The sequence below is a fragment of the Aulostomus chinensis genome, chromosome 3 (assembly GCF_037954235.1).
Source record: "Aulostomus chinensis isolate RoL2024-O1b breed Wild chromosome 3, RoL_Achi_v1.0, whole genome shotgun sequence".
Taxonomy (NCBI): Eukaryota; Metazoa; Chordata; class Actinopteri; order Syngnathiformes; family Aulostomidae; genus Aulostomus; species Aulostomus chinensis.
Genome location: NC_141322.1, coordinates 13,978,075 through 13,997,723, shown reverse-complemented (window position 1 = coordinate 13,997,723; position 19,649 = coordinate 13,978,075). Strand labels below are relative to the sequence as shown.

The 19,649-nt window shown below is 42.9% G+C and overlaps 1 protein-coding gene across 3 annotated transcripts in view; it reads left to right on the top strand.

Annotated features, from left to right (window-relative positions):
• Positions 1-19,649, top strand: part of plxna1b (plexin A1b) — a 199,720-nt gene that overhangs the window by 141,390 nt on the left and 38,681 nt on the right. For all 3 annotated transcript variants that reach the window (XM_086198826.1, XM_086198827.1, XM_086198828.1), the window contains exons 11-12: positions 8,386-8,482; positions 12,069-12,259. In XM_086198826.1, coding sequence (XP_086054952.1) covers positions 8,386-8,482; positions 12,069-12,259 — 288 coding nt within the window. The remainder of the gene's footprint in view (positions 1-8,385; positions 8,483-12,068; positions 12,260-19,649) is intronic.

Here is a 19,649-nt window from a genome sequence, read left to right as displayed (position 1 = left end):
GCATGTTATTCATCTGTGTGTGTGTGCAGCAGCTGTTTAATAAAGGAGAGATGGGAAGTATCAGGAGTCCTGATGGCATCCAATTAAGGCAGATGAAATGATGATGAATTGCAGTCGGGCAGTCGAGACGGACACTGCTGTTTGTGTGTGCGAGCTTTGGCACACACAGGAAGAGAGAACAAACAAGCAGCCATCAAGATTTTGAGAGTTAAGGCGAATAAGAGGAGGAGTGAGGAAAAAGAGTAAAGCAAAGAGATTTGGGGGTGGAGATACCAGGGGAAAGACTGGGAGCCACGTAAAAGATGGATGAGGAGGCAAAGAGGAAGAGTGCAATGACACCATGTGGAGTAAAAGTTTGGAGGTGAGAGAGGACGTTGTTGAGAAATAATCTGTTGCTGTCCCCCTGTCTGATGGGAAATGAAGGGACGGCAGATGGATAGATGGATGAATGGATGGAGAGATGGAGCAAGTAGAGGTCTAGGATAGGCCAAACGTGTCTGCAGGGGGAGCGGTTAACACCAACCACGATGGTCTAATGGTGTCACACATGGTGTGTGCGTGTGTGTGTGTGTGTATACTGTATGTGTGTGTGCGTGTGTGTGTGTGTGTGTACTGTATGTGTGTGTGCGTGTGCGTGTGTGTGTGCATATGTCTGAGCAAGCAATGAAGTTCAGCGCTGACACACACTAAAGTCTGAGGTTTTGTGGACATTTTCATGTCCCGTAGACCAATTTAGATCTGAATTACTGAAACAACTGACATGGCAAATTATATTTGAAATATCCCTTCCGTTTAAATAAAGCACACACACATACACACGCACTCTCCACACACTCCACACATCGTGCTAAACGTGGCAGCGCTGGGACTAATGAGGGCCTTAGTGCCGGTCATGGAGGCTGGATGTAGTAGAGCATAGAAGAGTGTGGACGGGCATGGCCTGGCACGGCCTAATGAGATATAAACACTAGACCTGCCATCACAGTCATCCACAGTACACACTAAAGGTTTTAATTTGCTTGCAGCTTTTATGTGTGTGTGTGTGTGTGTGTGTGTGTGTGTGTGTGTGTGTGTGTGTGTGTGTGTGTGTGTGTGTGTTGGGGGGCTTAGAATGCAGGAGTAGTGTTCTAACATTGTTCCTTCATTATTACTATATTTTCTGTTACTTTCACTGCTCTGATCATATTTTGAAAATTGATTTGAACTTCAATTGTGGCCTTTTCACAGTGACACTTATCAGAATTGTCAGTGCTGAAGTTGCTTCTCAAAATGCCAGCAGCGTCATCCTTCTTTCCCTTCCCTTCTTCCCAGTCTTACACTTCCTCTCCATCTCTGTCTGTTCATTGGCTCACTGCCTCTCCTTCTCCTTGACAGGTGAAGAGCGAAGCTCCATCACACCTCTCATGTATAAATGAGAATTAATTGCTGCTCAACTATGAGCATATGCCTTCTTTCCCACCCATCCTCCACCCCTGTTTCAGCAGCTATTTCCTCTTTGTATATCTTGCCTGCTATCACTCCGATTTGTGACCTTTACATTTTCTCTATCATGGCAGTGCTCCACCCTTCTGTGTTTTCCGTTCTGTGTGACTGTTTGACGGGCAGGTGAAGTTGCAAGGGGAGAGAGAGGAGGTTAAACCTCTGTCTACCTCCGCATCTGCTTTAATTCCATTCATAGTCACAGCTTGCTGTTCAACTGCGTTGGAGGTTTATGTCATCAAAAGAGCCTGAATCTGCACACAAGTCATGTAGGTTTTGTTTCCTGAAATAAAAATTATCAGCATTGCTTTGTATGTAATGAAAAATTCAATCAAAGGCTGGCTCTCCTTCAACTGTTGCCACAGAAGCCAAAACTCAAGCAACACGTAGTAAAAAAAACAAAAAACCTGTATTTATCAAGGTCTTTTTCAAAGGATTTAATCAAACATACATTTTTGCATTACCTATTGGAACAGTACCTGCTTTGGCTCGCAAAAGTCAAAACACCATGTGAGGTGTGGAGAAGATAATAAATATATCTATTTTCTGTGCACCTTAAGGCTGAACAGACATCTAATCTGGGGATTAATTCATCAATACATCGAGTCCGATTTATATCTACTCCTGTGACACCTGATAGAGGGCACTTTAATAGAGACAGCCAAGTAATGCAACTACACGGTGAGAAAATATTCAACTGTCTATGTCTGCAGAAACCACACTGTGTGACAGTGGAAATGGCGAGGGAGAATTGCCACCAAACAAATGGCATAAGTTGACAGAGGGGGAAAGGTTTGCAGAATGGATGATTCCGCAAATAGCCCAAAATCAGCCTTTTGTTCAGGAGGAAGTCTAGTAAGCTTACACTAGCTTAATGCGTAGGCTGGAAAATAAGAAACATTGGCTATGGCAGCATTATTTTTTCCCTCAAGCCAGCACTTTAGTCCCCCTCCTCTCGCTTTACTCTCCGTCAATGAAAGATGTGTGTGTGTGTGTGTGTGCGTGTGTGCGTGTGTGTGTGTGTGTGTGTGTGTGTGTGTGTGCGCGTGCACACACACATACGTGCACGTGCAAGAGATAAGCTGGGTAACTGGGTCCGGCCATGCTCCAATCCTGTTAGCATTAGCGATTAGCACTGGCTAACAGGCCCCCATTATGAGCAGGGCTGATTCCACGCCGCCTGACCCCCCACACATACACACATATACACACACTAAGCTATAGGAAGGATTACCACTTGATCCTTGATTAGGAGGCCGAGACATTGTGTATGTGTGTGCGGGAAGGGTAGTGTTGTGTATACATCCATAGGTTTGTGGGCTGAGCTTTATCTAGACTAGCAAAACACATTTCAGATGGACCCGCATTGAGTCTGGTGACTTTTTTTTTTCTTCCAAATACTTTAAAAGTAGATTCCTTTAGATTGATGTTTTAAGTCAGGTCATAATTTTTTTTTGTCGTCACCTTGAGGTAGTGAGGGAGAGAGAGAGGGAGACAAACCTGCTCTGTCCCAGGTATGGCTTCGCCCTGGGCCTGTTTGATATTTTTAGCCGTCCAGCTTGCACACACCTTCAAAATGACTAATTATCAGGCTGTGACCCTCACAGAAGGTAGCCATTGTTACTCCATGCCTGCCTTCCCTCACCGCTTCTTCTCCATTCATCTATGCTCGGCTTCTCTCCCTCGGTTTTCATTCTCAGACAGTTTTTTGTTTGTTCTTTAATTTGCCTCTTTTTTTTTTAGTCACAGTATATTTGTAAAAATATGTCACTGTCCTTCTGGCCACTCCCTCCCTGTCCATTTCAGTGTTTTCCAGCATCTATCCTCGAGCCTTAGCACTCTTAAACTCATTGTCATTTTGAACTGTGTCGTGTATTTGGATTAATTTACAGAATACATCCCCCCTCAGATACAAGCTCAGATATCATCTCTTCATGCACCAACAGTTGTGATGATGCTTCTGTTTGTTTGTTACTTGTATCCTGACTGTGAAAGCAAATATCCTCTATAAGGGAGCCAATAAATAAACAGGACAATAAAGAATGAATGTTTGAATAATCTGAATCTTTTGCACATGCAAATCTTGACCTTTTGGAAGTCTCCTGCATAATATTTGTATTTTCATTTGGAGTCTGCTCTGCAGTGAATAGACCTGGCACACACTTGGTCAATGTGTGTCTTTCCTGAACCGTGCAACAATGCTGCTTTGATATAAAGGTTTAATAAGCCTTTGGTGCAGTGAGAGGAGGTGAGCCCTGGATCTTAACCTAACCTCTGTTACGTCTCCCTCGTACTCCGTTGGTCATTAAAACACACACACATACATGCAGAAATGTAGTTCTCCTTAAATGTTGGTGTTTGGGAGCAAAAGTACATGCATGTTTTCACGCTGAGGATTAACCTCTCCCCCCTTTTGGATGGAAATAGAAACTAACACCTGTAACATGAACAAAAAAGGGGAAGCAGGGTTCTAGTTCTCAGTTAGCCACGTTCCAATCAGCTGGTGAAAGAAGGATGTAAATGGAGGGAGGCCTGTGTACTGCAGCTTGTCTGGAGTCATGACGGCTTATAGCAGAGAAGCCTGAAAAGACTTTGCTAATGACACAAAGATGGTGTCGGTATCCTGTACCATCAGTCTGACGTTAGAATACAGCACTCAAGACCAGTTTTTGAAGGAGTGGACTGCATTTTCACTCTGACTACAACTTGAGATTTTGTATCAAGACCACAACTGTGGCAGTATAGCTGAACTGTCTGTGCATTATTTGATTGGACATAAAAGCACCCAGCTTCAAATGAACCAATAACTGTACAAGTTCAAGCAGAGAGGAAGATGTCACTGATTTCATCTGTAATTAAATTTTGCTACACAAACCATAAAGATTTCATATGCAAACTATAAGAACAAAAAAGTACTCCACAGTCTGTGGATACACAGGACCTTTCAGAGACCATCTCCTGGCTCTGGTCTTGACTAAGTCTTTACTTGTTTTTGATCTGGTCTTTACTACAACATTGGAGTGATAATGCACAAATTGAAGATCTCTCTGTTTAACCTCTCTGCTCTCTAAACTGATGGTTGTGCCGTGTGTCATTTCTGTTCTTCACCGGATGCTGAAGAAGAAGATGTGATACTAGTGTAGAATCTGGTGTATGACAACAAGCTGACACAACGTATGTAGTATTATAGGTACAAGTCAACAAGGCAAGGTCAAGAATAATCCTGTTTTGGCCCAAATAGCAAATAAATAGTATTTCAGTACTCGCCCTCAGTGAGAATGTTGTTTTATTCAGTTGTCTGATGCAGCGTGCCCTGCAGGGAGTGGCTGGTCCTGTATGTAAGATTATGGCTACTCTGACTTTATTTATATTAATGAAGCTTTATTGTGGCTGTTTTGATGAGAGACAGAGATAAAGTAAATCTTGTCTTTGTGGTATACTGATGAAACTGCGGCTCTGATTCTGTTCCTCAGCTCTTGTTTGGACCACTCTCAGTTTGAATCACATGTGAACTGAGTTAAAACTGAATGTAAATGAGTGAAATCCACCTGTTGTGTAAACATGATCTGACTAAAAGCATTTTTTTCATCCATTGGAGAGAAATTCGAATCCATTCATCTGTGACTACATGAACAAGTGTGAGTGGGACCACTCATCTCCCCCCTTACCATCTTTGACACATTCTTTTTTCTGGCCTTTATTCTCTCTTTTTTATCTCCTCTCTTTGTCTCTCTGCCTCTCATTGTTGTTTATGTACACACACTCACACACACACACACACACACACAGTCTCTTCATCTCTTACTGGTGAAGGAGAGCCCTCGTTCCCAGGCAGACTGGGTGGTCTCTTGCTTTGGGGGGGGATTGAAGAAGTTCATATGCTCACGGACATTAAAGGAGGTAAATTAAAGCTGTGTGTGGTTTTATTTATCCTGCAAATTCACAATAGAGTTTGCACATCTGTGCACAGGTCTCAGCACATCTTTTGAAAAATGTAATAAATGAATGTACTCCACAAGTCCTGGTTTGACTGTGGGCATTCTGAGGGGTAGAGGTAGGGGAGGGAAAGCACGACTGAGATTGATAGGGGAGGGGGTTCGTACAGAGGCAGAACGAAGGAATAATGAGAGGGAGGGAGAGAGAGAGGGAGAGAAGAAAATGAGTGGGTGGAATGGGGCAGAGGAATGTGTGAAAAGACCTAGGCAGACATGTCAGGGAACAAATTGAAAATGCCAATTTCACTTTAGCCCCCACCAGCTCAGGCGTTTATAGCCCAGCCCCAGCCTCTTATTCCATGTGTAAATGAATGGTGTCCACAGAATAACACACAATAACCTCTCTCTATCCATCTTCCCCTGGCTATTTCTCCTTCACCCTTGCTGCCATATTAGCCCCTCAACACTTTCTGCACTACCTCCACATTGTTCCTCTCACCATCTTTCATTTTTTTGCTCCCACCTCTTCCTGCACCATCATCCATACTGAACACCAACCAGTCCCTAAGGGCACGTTTCCACTGGCTCACTTCGGCTCAGGTCTGATGGAGTCGGGTCAGTTTGGCCCCGTTTCCACTGGCCCCAACACGGTACTAACCGTTACCATTTTGGTCCCTGTTCTGCTGGGGTTCCAAGCGAGTCGAGCGGGGACTAAAATGTGACATAAACACATAGTGGGGCGCTGATTGGGTAACTTACCCGCTTACGTCGTCTACTTCCTATCATCTTAGCCTCGGTGGAATACTGGTGGATCGCTTGGTAAAGTCTTTTATACTTCTCTTAGATGTTCTGTTTCGCTGCTTGAAGCCTTGCCTCTGTTGTCCCTCACCTTTAGTTAAAAAACCACAGCAACAGGCATCACGCTGCCTCCATGTCGTCCATTGTTGTTGTGTCGCACACAAATGATGCTGGGGAACACTTGGTCGGTGAGTCTACCCACGCTGACGTGGTACCAAGTGCTGGAGCCTGACAGCTGACATTGGGTGAGAGGAGCAAATAGGGGTTCAGTATCTTGCTCAAGGATACTTCAACATGGTCACTGGGGGAAGTGAGGATCGAACCAGCAACCCCTTGGTTGCTAGACGGCCACTCTACCTCTGAGCCATGCTGCCCCTGTATTCAAATAGAAATGCTTAATTATACCCACATGTGCTGCTTGTTAGAGATGGCGTGACTGGCAGGTAGAGCAGCTGTCAAGTGAATAAAGAGTTTCTACAGTAGTTCAGCATTAGTTTTGGTGTGCAAGCTACGCAAATCCTGCTTGCTTCCACCTCACAGACGATGCATGAGCCAGTGCAGCCCTGGTGTTGGGCCCAAACCCGGAGAAATAGGAAGGGCTGCGTATGAAAGGGCATTCAGAATTTAAAAAACAAAGGAAATATGCGAATCAATGACCAGCTCTGTTGCGTCACTTGTGCTGGATAAAAGAAATGTGACTGGTAAATAGTTAAGATAATATATGTTTCTTTGCAGTGTGAAGTGAGATTTGATCATACAGTAAGTGGTCACTTGACACAAGTGTAGCTGTTCACTCAACACCGCAGCTTTGAACAGGGCTGAGAACTGAGATCGTCATACATTTTAAAAGAATTCCCTTTTCAAATGAACTCCAAGAGCAAAGTAGGAGTTCCCCTGACACACATGGAGACATCCTCCTTTAGTTGCATATCGCTGCACCTTCAGGGCCCGCTCAGCGTAATTCATCCAATCGGAAATGTGAAGAATGAATTAATCAGCCATTCATACATTGTAACATTGCTCTGTCCTCTCATTTTCTTATCTCCTCTATGCACATTTCTTGTACCCCCCCCCCCCCAAAAAAAAACCTCAAATGCATTTAAATTATTACAGATGTCAAGATAAATCTCACAGTATTTCATAGTGGGTAAAGTTGTTGTGTGTGTGTGTGTGTGTGTGTGTGTGTGTGTATGTGTGTGCGTGCGCGTGCGCGTGCTTGCGTGCGTGCGTGTTTAGCCCCTGGACCCTCAGGCTTGAGGCTTTCACATTGGATTTTATCATTACTCCTCCAGAAGAGAATAGTGCTGCTATCTGTCACCCTGAGGCCACAGAAGATAGTGACCATAGCAGTGAGAGTGGCTGACATGGTCATGAACTAACATCTCTGCATCCTCAAAGCAGAGAGCCGGTTATGTACAGTGGTGCTATCTAGCGTCTGTACTGTCAAAGAGAAGGAATTGAATAGTTAATAATACAAAATGTGTTTGTGAGTGAGGAGGATGTGTGGTGTTCTTTATGAATTTTAAGGTTGTTGTTTTTGTTTTGTTTTGTTTTTTGGAGGGTGATAGTGTAAATTCTTAAGCTGCATTTTATTTGCCGGCGATAATCATCCTTGCTAATGTATTTGTTGGGAGGTTTGGTCTCATAAGAGCTCTTAGGCTGTTATCCCTACATTTAATGTCCCACCATCACATTTGCTGCTTTTGAAGCTTGTCTCATTTAAAGTGATTCCATAAAACTGATTATGCAGACAACGAGTCAATTACATTTCAACTCTTATTAGTTCAGGATGCAAAAATGAAATTAGATGAGAATATTATTGTTGAAGATATATTACGCTTTTCATTCATCACTGGAATGGAATGAGTCATACAGTGATGGGGATTCCAATCTCTTAATCAACTCTGTGCTCTGCCAGGCAGCGGCGGATGTGCGGCGTGTTAAAATCACAATATAGCCTGTCTCTCATCATTCATTTTTATGGCCCTTCAACTGTTTGAGCACCGCAGGGGATGATCTTAGTACCAGCCACAAGCTGAACTGCGTTTGCTCTGATTTTCTCTTTTGCTCTTTTAATATTTTATGAATAGAAGCAGTCTCTCCTATAACGATATAAAAGGAAAAATATTCTACCTGAATGTGGAAAGCTTGATTGTATTCTTTTATGTTTCAGTATACCTACGAGGGCAATGACATCAGCGACCTGCCAGTGGACTTGTCTGTGGTTTGGAACGGGAACTTTGTCATCGACAACCCTTACAACATCAAAGGTGAGTCAGTGGGGGTTTTCAGACTGGAGATCATTGATACACACTTGTTGTCAGTCTTCAGTCTTTAGGGAAATCTATTATGAGGAGGAAATTAGTGTCATTCAGCAGAATTATCTCTTTAAGCTCCCTGTATCTTTAGTTTTCTTATCAGCATCATATAATTTAAACTTTAAGATGACATGTGGAAGACTGAAAATCAAATCCTGTTTCTGAAGCTGTCCATTTCAGAATCTGTCATGGCAAAAAAAAAAGAAAGAAAAAAAAAAAAGCAACAACAGCAGCCCAGCACCTGCAGAAACTCACTGTGTACGGTGTGACAGCTCCAGCAGCAAAGTAAATCACTTATATTGTGAACAGAATCCCTCAGCCATCCCACCCTATCCATTGCTTCCCTCTCTCTGATTTATTCCTGTCTGCCCCAACCATCTAAAGCTGTCGATGCGGCTGTTGGAGTTGAGAGTGTTTTCCTGTAGCTACATCTCTGTGAAACACCACAACAGAATAACGCTACACTTGTCGAGGTCTCGGTGACTCCTCTCCTTCTGATCCTTTGTCAAACGGTCACATTACCAGTAATCATGGAGGGCAGATGTATGATTCAAGTCTTCCTCCTTGTCTGTGTATCCTCATTCTGTCTGTGCATCAGTCCGTTGTTGCAGTCACCATGATGGCCAGTGGGGTGAAAAGTGGAATTACTGTCTTATTAAGAGAGGTTGCATTTAAAATATGGTACTGCTCGTAAAATTCAACATATAGAGCTGCTTCTATGGCTTCTGGGCTTCTGCAGACGCAACAGCTTTCAGGTGATTCTAAACTGATGAAACTTAATAAATTAAAAATATATAGATATATAGATATTACATTTCTGTCAATAGTTCATCCTAATTATCACTTGGCCTTTAATAATGCATAAGTAGCACTTAAGTACTAGAGCTGTAAATATTAATATATAAGAATATTAACATTTCAAAGACAGTCATAGAAACAGGGCGGAGCTGAAAGCTCAGCAAGCTTCTCAAAGGCAAGCAGAGTCACTGGTCCAGGACGTGGCCACACTGGCTGGAATTGAACTCATCACATGACAGAGCACAACAATTGGCAACACCAAGCACTGTTGGACATGTATTAACTCAACAAACAAGGACATTCTAATAATTGTTTGAATTCAATGAGTAATTGTCTAGGCTGAGATGGTAATAGGTAATAAAATGTTTCTTCTCACCATTTCTCATGCAAAAATCTAATTAAATAGTATGTTAATTTTGTGAATAGTCACAAAACATTAATGTGATTCACAGCTCTAATCATGACACTTTTTAAATACTGTCGTGGACATGGTTTGGTTTTGAGTTTTGTTTGAGTGCTAATACGAATATTTCAAATGCATGGAGGCAAGTTTGTTTCCAGATATGTTAGAAATGAACTGTTGTCAGCACTGAAACAAACTGATCCAATGTAGTTTATGTTGCAACTCTTTTGTAACTTCATAATTCACATTGTTTTGATGATAATTTCTTTGCCAAATGAGCTGCTCTTTGTGGAACCACACTTTGCTTTACAAGCATTTTAATTCTCAACAAAATGTATGATATCTGTACTCACTTCTGAAACAGTTTTCCTCTACATAGTCCATACATACATAGTCCCTCCTGGTCCTCCAAACAAAGATCTGTATGATTAAGAGGTAACCATAAGCGTATTCAATACATTGCTGAGGGAGGAGACAATGAGATCATGTCTGTTGGTTATAATTACTGGTAGGACAGCCTTTATAGTGCTGTCTCCCAAATTATTACAGCTTGTACACCACAGCAGGGGGCTGCAACATTATTCTCCTGCTGGGAGGTAAAGTAACATTATCATCAGGTGCCGCTGCATTCGATATGGCCTGTGGATGACATTTTCTACAACAGAGGAAGCGTCATTGTCTGGTTCCGTTTGATGGTTTAAAACGCTGCAAGGAGCTATGATTTTCCCGTAGTGTTTCAGATTAGAAGCCATTACATCTCCAAAGTCTGTGAAGGAGTGATCATTGCCATTTTCTCTGTAATGTAAGGTGACACTACAGTGTCACTTTGGTCCCTTTATTGATGTCACTCCCTGTAGTCCACAGTAAGAAGCTGCTGCAGCCTCAAATTTCTAATATGTGTCATCCTTCTGGCTGATATCTGTTACTGTACAAAGATGTGTCACATACAGCATGCGTGCTATATGAGCAGAGATTGAAATCTATAATCTTGGGGGCAGCATAAACTGCTTGGGCAGTCTGTGGTTCTCTCAAGGACAAAGCAGATCTTCAGATTTCACTTTTCATAACAACCATCAACATAATGGACCATTCTGGACTGTCTCATTACATAGCTCCCACATGCAAAAGAAAAATAAACTATTGTCTCTTCAGTTAATAGAACATTTCAGCATCAGCTGGGGCAGTGACACAGAAACAACACTAACACATTTTTTTCAGCAGATAACTAAATTATAAAAAGATTGGGCTCGCAAAGCAGCTTTGTGTTTATATATGTGGTGTTTTATTCGGTCTGGGTAAAGCCATGATCTCCAGAAAACATAGTTGGCCATCTGACTGAACAGCAACTAGCCCTGCTAAGACATTACCGAGGGTTGACCTACTTGCTGGAGTAGTAAACGAAGCTTCATTATATAACTGCTAACTGATTTTAACGTGATTGTATTGATAACGGGTAAATGCTTACGGAACTCTACACAGCTGCTTCATTTTTAACAGCTTCAATATCAAGTCGGTCATGACATTAAAATGAATGCTCATGTGCAACAGTTTTTACTTCAATTGTTTCTGTTTTCTTTTGTGTAAATATCCCGAAATGAGGGCAGATACGAACCCCCACCCCCCCCACCCCCACCCCCAGCTGCGAGATATTTCCCTCTCCCTGTCTCTCTCTCTTCCCTGCCACCTCTGCCTCCCTATTTCTCATCATGATAATCATCTGGTGTCGTGTGAGAGATGCATTCCTTAAATACTGATATGTTAATGTAATTAGAAAAGAGTCATTTAGCAGCCAGTAATTGGTACAGGGTTGCTTTAAAGCTTCTCCATGACCAATGGGATTTGGGGATGGAGTAGCAGAGAGAGAGAGAGAGGGGGAGAGAAAAGATTTACTGTACAATTCCTGAGGCCTCCGGGAAATAACATTTTAACTTGGTCACGTTGACATTGAACAAGTTTTGGAATTTGTATGTAAAAGTTGGAAAACTGTTGTTCCCCTCAGGTTGTTTATCTTCAACTGGCTTGTACTATGATAATTCAACACAAGCTACATTGATGTTAATTAAAGAGTAACTACACCCCCCCGGTCTGAGCCTATATCCACCCACTGCACAATTTTTAAAGTGCTATGAAGTTGCCAAGGTGCAGAGAGGTGCAGGGCAGGGGGGGGTGACATACCTCTTTCACCACAAAGAGTCTTATGTTTCATGTGAGGTGGAGGAACGGAAAGTGGTGATCCGATCATCTGTGCAGATGTCTGATTCGAGCGTACTTGTGTACATATTTTTCTTCATGCTCATTCGGTCTTCTTCTTCTTCTTCTTCTTCTTCTTCTCTGCAGCACACCTGTATAAGTGCTACGCACTGAGAGACAGCTGTGGGATGTGTCTGAAGGCCAACCCCAGGTTTGAGTGTGGCTGGTGTGTACAGGAGAAGAAGTGCTCGCTCAGGCAGGAGTGCACTCCCCCAGAGAGCACTTGGATGCACGCCACCACTGGAAACAGCCGCTGCGCACACCCTAAAATCACCAAGGTATATGACACGTGCTTGATTCCTGATGCTCACCACATGACAGAAGATTCATCCTTGCACGTGTGCATGCAACCACACCCACGAAAAATATGTTTGTAATGATCCAATAGAAAAGATAGTTCGCAGAACACAAGGCAATTCTTCTGCAGGCACAAACTGCAGGAAAACATCAACTATTCCTTGACAAACATTTTAAATGGTTCCATCACATCTCTCACATTAACACCCAAATGTCTGGCAAAGGAAAAGCACTCAAAGATCTACATTCCTCAATCCAAGTTACAGAAACACTGACCTCGCTGCACTGCTCATGCTTAAGCGAGACCTCAGCTGCCATTTGCTGTGTGTGTGTGTGTGTGTGTGTGTGTGTGTGTGTGTGTGTGTGTGTGTGTGTGTGTGTGTGTGTGTGTGTGTCGCCCAGCAACTCAACCTCCTAAACAACAAACAAGTTTTGTAAGGGCAGAGGTCAGAAGGGTTGCAGGCTCAAGTGACAGTATGCAATTTGTCGCAGTTGTCACTTGTTTTGTAAACGTTGAGGCTGCCAGTTGACAGGAATCAGAGGTTGCCAAAGTGAACTCATTAGTAGAAGTTAGTTGTCCAAAGGAAGATCTTTGAAAGTCCTTCCGTTGCTGTGTCATTGTTTGGCCTCAGTGAGTGAAGAGGACGTCGTAGGAGGGAAGGCAGCAGGGTGGATTGACATCTTAGAAGCCATCACCATGACTGCAACCACAACACAGATGGGCCGGCCAGGAGGAGGCTGCTCACACACACCAAGACTGAGCACACTGATGTGATTAAAGATGACGGCTACACATAGATACGCACGCACGCACACACATGCACAAACAAAAGAGGGCAGGGAGGAAGGTTGTCTGGAGTGTGTGTAAGAGCAAGTGAGCGAGACAAAGAAACAAAATGTAGAAGTGTGTTAATTGTGTCCCACCATGGGCACAGTGTGTGTTTGTGCATCAGACTGACCAGGTGGGCTCAGGCATCTAGAAAGACTGTGGCGTACCCATCTGTTGCCACTGGTAACCATGGCGGTGGCCCTCTTCTGACAGTGATCTGGGTCAGTCTCCCTGTAGGCCACTGCTGGGACTGACTCACATGTGCAGGCTCTCTCTTTCTCTGTCTTTCTTGCACGCGCGCTCTCTCCCTCTCTCTCTCTCTCTCTCTCACTCTCTCTCTCTCTCTCTCTCTCACAAACACACACACCTTCATTGTTGTGTGAACAGAGACTTGTGACATGCACTTGTTTACTCGTTCTTGCTTAATGATTTTTCTTTCTCTTTTTTTACCCTTTTCTCTATTTGTCTATTTCATGCCTTTAAAGCATTTATATTTCATTGGTCGATGTATGTCCTAAAAATTATGATGTACTGATGGCCTATATCATTGTGGGGTTTTTTTCTGAATATTTATATAAATGCTTCTAAATCAGTTTTTCAACTGCATGACAGCTGTTACTGTATTTTTAATCGGTACATATTCATATTTCACACAGCACAGAGAAACTTAAAGAATACTTAGTGTACATTATTGCAATAATTGTAAGGAAAAAATACAAAACATATTTAAGAGGGTTTTCATAATAGGGTGCTAGGAGAAGATCTGAGCACGCTTGACCCAAACTCTGGTTTGCTTCAGTGTGAATGCTGCCAACTGTGGCAGGCCACGGTTCGTTCATTTGAAAAGGTGGTCAGGGTAACTGTGTACGCATGCTGGGGCACAGACCGCATCAGTTGTGAAAACAACTGGACCAAAACTTTGAAGTGTGCTAATTGTTCGTCTAATTCCAAAGCCAAGACATAACAAAATGTTGCCGGTTGATGACGTGGACGTACTCCTCTTCTATGTTGTGTTTACTGGCGGATCACAAACCAACGAGACGCATACACATTCACAAGCACAGAACAACATTGACTGGTGTGGAAGAGGAGGGAGGTGCAATCACACTTTGGAACAGTAATTAGCGATCATACCCAGTGTGTAAATACCCTACGCTTTCATGAAATACAATAAAAATGAATCTTCCCAAATTGAAAATATAGGTGCCCTCATTTACAGATGAACAGGAGCTTTTACATCAGAGATTCCTCCATGTCTTGCTGGAAATGGTCAAATAGCTTTTGTAGTAACTCACCTCCATTTGGGGTAAAATCTAGCCGCATATCAACTAATTGATGAGTACATTTAAAATCAACAGGATAGGAAGGTTTGTTTTTTTTTTACAATCGACAACAATGCTGCGTTCAAAGTACTCATAAATTCACGAAATAAAGCGAGAGTGGAGTACCTTCTCTCCCTTGCACTCCCTGGCTTATATTTAAGTCACGGTACCTGCCACGTGCCTGAATAACTGTTTGACATACGACTGATTGATGATGACAGTGACATTTGTTATTAAAGTTGATGAAAAAGACAACAGTAATAAAAGTGTGCGTAGATTAAGCATGTCGTTGCAATGATCGTTTCCGCCACATCCAGAAAGAAAGTGAGGGCGAAGCCAATCGACGGACTGCACACATCTCTATACAAGGAAAGGGTGTGTTGATGTGTTGCTGCCACAGGTAATTCCTTCACTGGACCAGTTGAGTGCATGGCTGCCTCTGACTGGTTTAGTTAACATCTTTACCACTTTAGATCTGTGAGAGCTCCACTCGTCAGAACGTTACAGTTAGAATCCAAACCATTAGGCAAACTACAGTTTATCCCGCCCACTCTGAGATTAAAAGACGAAGCATCATCTCAGTAGAAATAAGTGCCATTTCTATTCAAGTAAGAGTGAAATTTCCTCCTCCAGACCTGTATGGCTTGAGCCCTGAGTACATTTCCTGTGTGACATGGGTTCATCTCTCTGAATGCATAATGAAGTTATTGGATAATTGGGGCACTGGCACATTGACAAATCCTTCAGCTAATGCTGTCTCTCTCCTTGCTTGCTCCAGTTATCTTTTTGAAACAAGCCCACAGAGGCAAGGGTTGTGTGTGCGAGAAATTGTGCTGGGGTTGGGAGGGGGTTGCCATGTGTGTTCCTGCATACATGTGCACATTGAGGGGTAAATCCTGGCCTCAGGGCAAGATGTTGGTGGCAGTCAAAAAGTAGGCGTCGAAGAGCTTCAAACCCAGCAGGAGGGAGAAACTTAGTGCAGGTTTGAGAAAGAAGAGAAAGATTCACCGCTCAATCACTGGAGGAATCTTTATCGCCGAGCTGCCCCGCCAGCCTCACCACCCCTCTCCACCTTTGACATTTGCAGTGTGACATTTAATGCAGAAAGAACATCCGCAGGCGACAAAGCAAATCTCTCCTTCTTCTTCTTCTTCTTCGTCATCATCCTTGAGTTCTCCTAGAGAGCATCATATCCACCACACAAATTGAATATTACTCCACTTCTTACCATCCATTTGTTCAAATCCCTCTTTCCCTGTTTGATCCCTTTTTTATTTCTTTCAGCATGATTCAGACTGCTTTGTTCGTTTTTTTTTTTTTTTTTTTTGCAGAATGCCAGCTGCTGTGTGTCCATTAGCTAGTGGATTAGCTGCTAATTTCATTTGGACCGGAGAATGTATGTTCGACCGGGAAAGAAACCACTGGAGAGAGAGTGTTATAGTGCGCGTGTGTGCGCGCGCGCACACACACACACACACACACACACACACACATTAATGCAGCTATCCAGGGCTCTCTGAGCAGCAAGCACTAGTGTCATTTCTGAGTGTGCAATATGTTGTTCGATAGTGTGCAGCTGGGTATTGTTCCACTAATAGCTCGGGCACCTATGTACTGTTCTCCAAACACAGCAATTGATCATTCTTGATGATCGGTTCTTGATATTGCAAGACAGGCTGTTAAAGAGCTGTTTTTTTTCTTCTTTTAGCTTGCACGGTGCACTAAGAAAGAAATTAAGAAAGAAAAATGTTCATAATGAAAGAAGCTTACAACATTGTTTAGTTTTAGTGATATCATCGGAATCACGCAGGGAGTGACACACACACACACACACACACACACACACACTCTCTCTCTCTGTCTGTCTGGTGTTGTCCCTCTATGTAGTGAAGCAGTGTCCTAGTACTGGCCTTGGATGCTGCCTGGTCCTCCATCATCCATCATCTCCTGCCTGCTGTCTCCTGAGGGACTGCAGGAACATTACAGTTAGCCCTCAGAAACCAATTAAAACAACACAAGCATTGCCTGTGTATGGGGGTATGTATGTGTGTATGGGAGTGTGTATGTGTGGAGATGCATTGTAGCATGTGCCCTACTTTGTTTTTTGTTTGTTTGTTTGTTTTTTGCTACTTTGCAATCTTGCCTATATGTGACTGTGTTATTTGTGTGTCTGAAAAGAATGAGGTGTTTTTGCCTGGTAAAGGCAGTTAAATGTATGTGTGTGTGTGTGTGTGTGTGTGTGTGTGTGTGTGTGTGTGTGTGTGTGTGTGTGTGTGTGTGTGTGTGTGTGCGTGCGTGCGTGCAAAAGGCCACTGATTTCTCCCTCATGTATTGTTGAGCTGCAGTATCGGCCTTCGCCAGACTTGATCGCTCTCTTCTTCCTCCCTTTGTCGTCCTCTGTATATCCTCTGTCGGTCTTCCTTCCAACTATTTATTTTCATTTATTTTATTTCTGCTCTGTTCCTAACCTCCTAACATTTCTGTTCAACCTGTCATCGTCCTCACTCCCTTTTTAGACCATCATCACAGAAGACTTTGTAGAGGCCTCTGTGACTGGTTTAAAGTCTTTTGTACTTTAACAACAGAATGACAGTTCTGAGTCTATATTTGCTACTGATGGGATATTTGATTGAGTATATATGGACCAACTTCATACGCTTGTACTGGATCATGAAACACCCACATGCATTAGTGTACTTTTTTTTTTACTATTTAAGAAAAAGTGCTGTGTGGTTTACTTGAGATATTACCTGACAGTATAAATAATGTCAACAAAAACATTGATCAGGGCAATTTTGATTAAAAAAAAGCTCTGGTATCTGGATCAGTATTGGAAGATGTGCATCCAAATAAGATCACATTTCTTCAACAACACTGGATGTCGGCCCCAGTCACATTTTTCATGAAGCTGACCTTCAGTGTATGTATGTAAGTATGTAACCTTCCAGGAGGACTCTCTTAACTTACTTCAGTACCTCCATCAGTTTTTATGAACACAGTTCACGGATGAACTTAGAAAGTCTTACGTCATGTTCATATCCTCTCGCTCTCTCTCACTGCCCCCTGCCTCTCCCCTCCATCTCTCCTCCTCTACTAACTAGTAGATGTTATCTGTGTACTGCTGCTCAGCCGGCCACAATAGGTCTCTCACAAAGCCTCTGACACATCGGGACAAGTTGGAGATGAAGAGAGAAAAGCGAGTTTGAATGGGTGTCGAGTGCTACGACTGCAAGAGGAGAATAGAACGAGTGTCAGGGCTGTTGGCTTTTATCAAAAAGGGCTTTTTGTTTGTGTTGTTCAGTTGTGGAAATAACAGCTTGTGTATTTGTGTGGTTTGATAAGCCAATGCTTATAGGGAAAGAGATTTGATTACCATATCTGAAGACTCTGACTAGTGCACTACTGCGTGCCGCTCATTCTTTTGTCTCCAGCTGAAATATATGCACAATGACAAAGAGACCAAATGAATTAAAGGACACAAACACAGAGGCAGAGGGAAAGGGCGAGAGGAGAAGGAGGAGGAGAGATGTTCGTCAGAAGCCTAGACGGTGTAAGATGGAAAACACTCCATAATTATATCACTGTGGCATTTCACTTCTGGCCTGTGTGACACTGAGCTTTGTTCTCATTGTGCGATTCTGTTGGCTGTCCTGGACACCTGTGGCTTTTGCCAGCCTACCACCTTCTTATAATGATGTCAGAATGGAGATCAGTTTTACATCCCTGGTTGAGAAGTAAAGAAAAGTGAGTTGACTGAGTTGATCCAATTTTTTCTACATATACCTGAAGGAATGGTTCTGTACTTTGGGAAATATGCAAATTTTCTGTCTTGCTGAGAGTTGGATATGTGATTGACACCATGCTTCTGTCTCAGTGGAAAAATATGAAGTTATACCCCAGTCGGTTAGCTTATCAAAAAGTATGGAAGTTGGGGAGGTAACAGCTAGCTTAGCTCTGTTTAAAGGTAACCCTCCCTAAATGAAAATGTTATTTAATTTTCCCTTACTGGTGTAAAAATAGAATTACCAGTGATTAACTTAACTGCATGTTACGCCAGTGAGGGAATTATTCCCCCATCAAGTTCTTACCTAAAAAATATTATTCCAAAACTTTAGTGAAGAGTTTGCTATTGCAGAAGTGCTTTAAATGCAAAAAGAGTAAAAAAAAAAAAAAAAAAAATGTAAAAAGTAGCAAAAAGAAATGAATGAACAGATAACTCTGCTCTAATTCTCTCAGGGTTTAGTACCTGAGTAAACAAAAATGAGTTGATGGTCTCACTATTTAAGTCTTCTTAAATACAGCATTATGTACATTTCACGATCCAGTTGTGGTCCCATTAAGAGCCAAATGGACTATAAAGCAGGGTAGGCTTTAGGGTGTGGCTACCTTGACAACTTGCTACCTTTGCAGGCTTTGCTGGCTCTCCTGGCTGCGTCTCCATCAGGCAACAATGCTGATCTCAAGGCCTCAAAGTCCACAGCACCATCACAGGAGCTCCATCCACTCTGAAGTCACCAGCTAAGACAAACAGTCATTTAATCAATCAACACTACTGAGCCACAGCATTAATAATCCCTTACCACTTTGAGAATAAAGGGTAACACAACAGTTCTGCAAATAGATGTCATAATAGCAGAAATGTGTCATTTGTGAGCAGTACCACTGAACTTCCTTGATTCTGGGGAAGGTGAACCGATCACACACAGCTTGACCCGAGCTGGTCCATCTCCCACCTCAGTGAGCCTGGGTTGTTGTCGAGCAAGCTTTAGTGCTAATTCCCTGTGCAGAGGGAGTTTTCAGATAGCAATGTCAGGCAGCGCACTAGTCTTCTCAAAACAGTCATTTGAAAGTATGTTTGTGTGCAGGGTGTGTTGGACTCGTGCTTATGAAGACATTGCCTGAGTAGCACTGGCGCACAGTCAGTGGTCATTCATTTTATGTCCTTCGTATACCTTTATGGCGAGCAAGGTCAAAGTGCTACACCCCCTCACTACGTGACACCACCCCACCAACATGTCATTTACTGTGCCCTCCTCCCAAACTGCTGCGACAAATGACCACCACCACCCCCCCCACACCAGTTTCTAATCCAATTAGCCTTAGCCCTAATTAGGCTAGTAATGAGTGATTACCAAAGGGGCCGTTGTCTGCATTGGGCCTGGATGGATGGGGCTGTGATTAGTGTCTGGATGAGCCTCGGGTAGCCATTAGCACCTCCAT